General features: G+C 32.4%; 1 protein-coding gene across 1 annotated transcript; it reads left to right on the forward strand.

The window, feature by feature from the left end:
- Positions 1–102: 102 nt before the first annotated feature.
- Positions 103–773, forward strand: LOC140966482 (heavy metal-associated isoprenylated plant protein 7-like; the record flags this gene model as incomplete). Its single annotated transcript, XM_073426756.1, has 1 exon — positions 103–773. A coding segment is annotated over one exon (489 nt), but the record flags the coding sequence as incomplete, so codon positions are not given.
- Positions 774–1,905: the final 1,132 nt, after the last annotated feature.

Genomic DNA, 1,905 nt, shown 5'->3' on the forward strand with positions numbered 1-1,905 from the left:
TATATATATGTATATGTATATATATATCATTCGGAATCTGGGCTTTACAGGTGTAATGTAATAATTATTTAATTTCTTGCAATATAAAATATATATCATTGAATTGAGTTGCTTCTCGAGTGTATAGGAGTTGAGAGTGTAGAACCACACCTCAAGAGCTCGCAAGTACTCGTAAAAGGCGTAATCGAACCCGAAAAGCTCGCCGATTACATCCAAAAACGGACCGGAAAACACGCCGTGATCATCAAAACGGAGCCGGAGAAGAAGGAAGAGGTGAAAAAGGAAGGGAAAGAGGAGAAGAAAACAGAGGAAGGAGAGAAAAAAGAAGCGAAGAAAGGCGAAGAAAGCGGCAAAGAAAAGAATCACGCCTCACCGGCCGGCGGCGGGGATTTACCCGCGCCGTCGCCGGCTCCGGTGGTTCTTGGGGCGGAGGCGGATGACTCCAAGCTGGAGATGAAGAGGAATGAATACTACAACTACCAGTACCTGCAGAATTACCAGGTTTACCCTCAGAGGTATGTTCATGAATTGCAGGCATATCCGCCGCAGATGTTCAGCGACGAGAATCCTAACGCATGTAGTGTGATGTAAATACGAGGGAGGGCGAGGGGTAGAACGGGGAATGCAGTGGGCACATGATAGAGAAATGTCCATTTGCCTAATTTCACTGGTCTCCATCTCTCTGTTCTGTTTCTCTTCATGTGGCCCTGTCTGTGGTATCCATCTATAGCTTAGAGTTCTGCAATGATTTTGTATTATTATTATTTTTTTTGTGTTTTTTGTTTTTATATAATAAATTATAATATAATTTGTCACATAAGATAACTATCGAGTTTTTATATATGATTTAAAATATTTGAATAGTACGATTATCATTAGTTATAATTTTTCGAATGATTGAAACGTGATGTTGAATTATTGTATGACTTAACGATTGTCATTAAATATAATTTTTGGGAGATGAAACTTGATGATATTTGAGTTATTGTATAATTTAAAACGGTTATAGTTTATGGGAAAACGACTTAACGCTCGATATTATAATCTTAAAGTTATGTCTTAAATTCTATATAATATTTGATAGATTAATAAATTGTTTTAACTATTTTGATACTATATAGCTTGATTACAAAATGATAATATATATTCTTTAATCTGAGAAATATAAACTTTTTTTAAAGATATTATATATTGCACCTGAAATATGATAATAATTGCTAATAATTGACGTTTTAACTATTATCGAGTAGCATCGAACCAGTTTCTGGTAACGTGAGTCAAAACATGAGTATTTTTTTTAAAAAATTATTATCCTATTCTTCGAGTAAGATTTAGTCGATCAAAAAAACTCATGTGAGACGGTTTTACGGGTCAATTTTGTAAAACAGATATCCTATATGAGTCATTCACGAAAAGTATTACTTTTTATGTAAATATGGATATGATTGAACCGTCTCACAAATAAATATCCGTGAGACTGTCTTATGAAAGACTTACTCCTAATCGATATATGTCTGTCCATCTTTTAACATCCATCTTTTAACATCAAATTAATACAATATAAGTAGAGCTCGAGAATTTCAAAGATATCGTAGGGATATGATTATCTAAAATATATTTAAAATAACATAGAATTGTATTAACTTGAAATGATTTAAATGGGAAAAAATTTGTAAAAAAAATAACTATTACTAAAATCTATTAAAATCTTTAAATATCGCTACTCAAAGTGTAAGATTTTCTGTTTGACTGTCACATCGAATATCGTTGGTGTCCTATTTTATCTGTCGAAGTGAATAATTTTTTCTTAAATAATACGAAAAAGGAAGTAGGTGATGGGAAAAATAAGCAACATATATATATATATATATATATATAATTTGTTTGACATAAATTACGATGAAA

Source organism: Primulina huaijiensis, unplaced genomic scaffold (genome assembly GCF_012295235.1).
Source record: "Primulina huaijiensis isolate GDHJ02 unplaced genomic scaffold, ASM1229523v2 scaffold206692, whole genome shotgun sequence".
In the NCBI taxonomy this organism is placed as follows: Eukaryota; Viridiplantae; Streptophyta; class Magnoliopsida; order Lamiales; family Gesneriaceae; genus Primulina; species Primulina huaijiensis.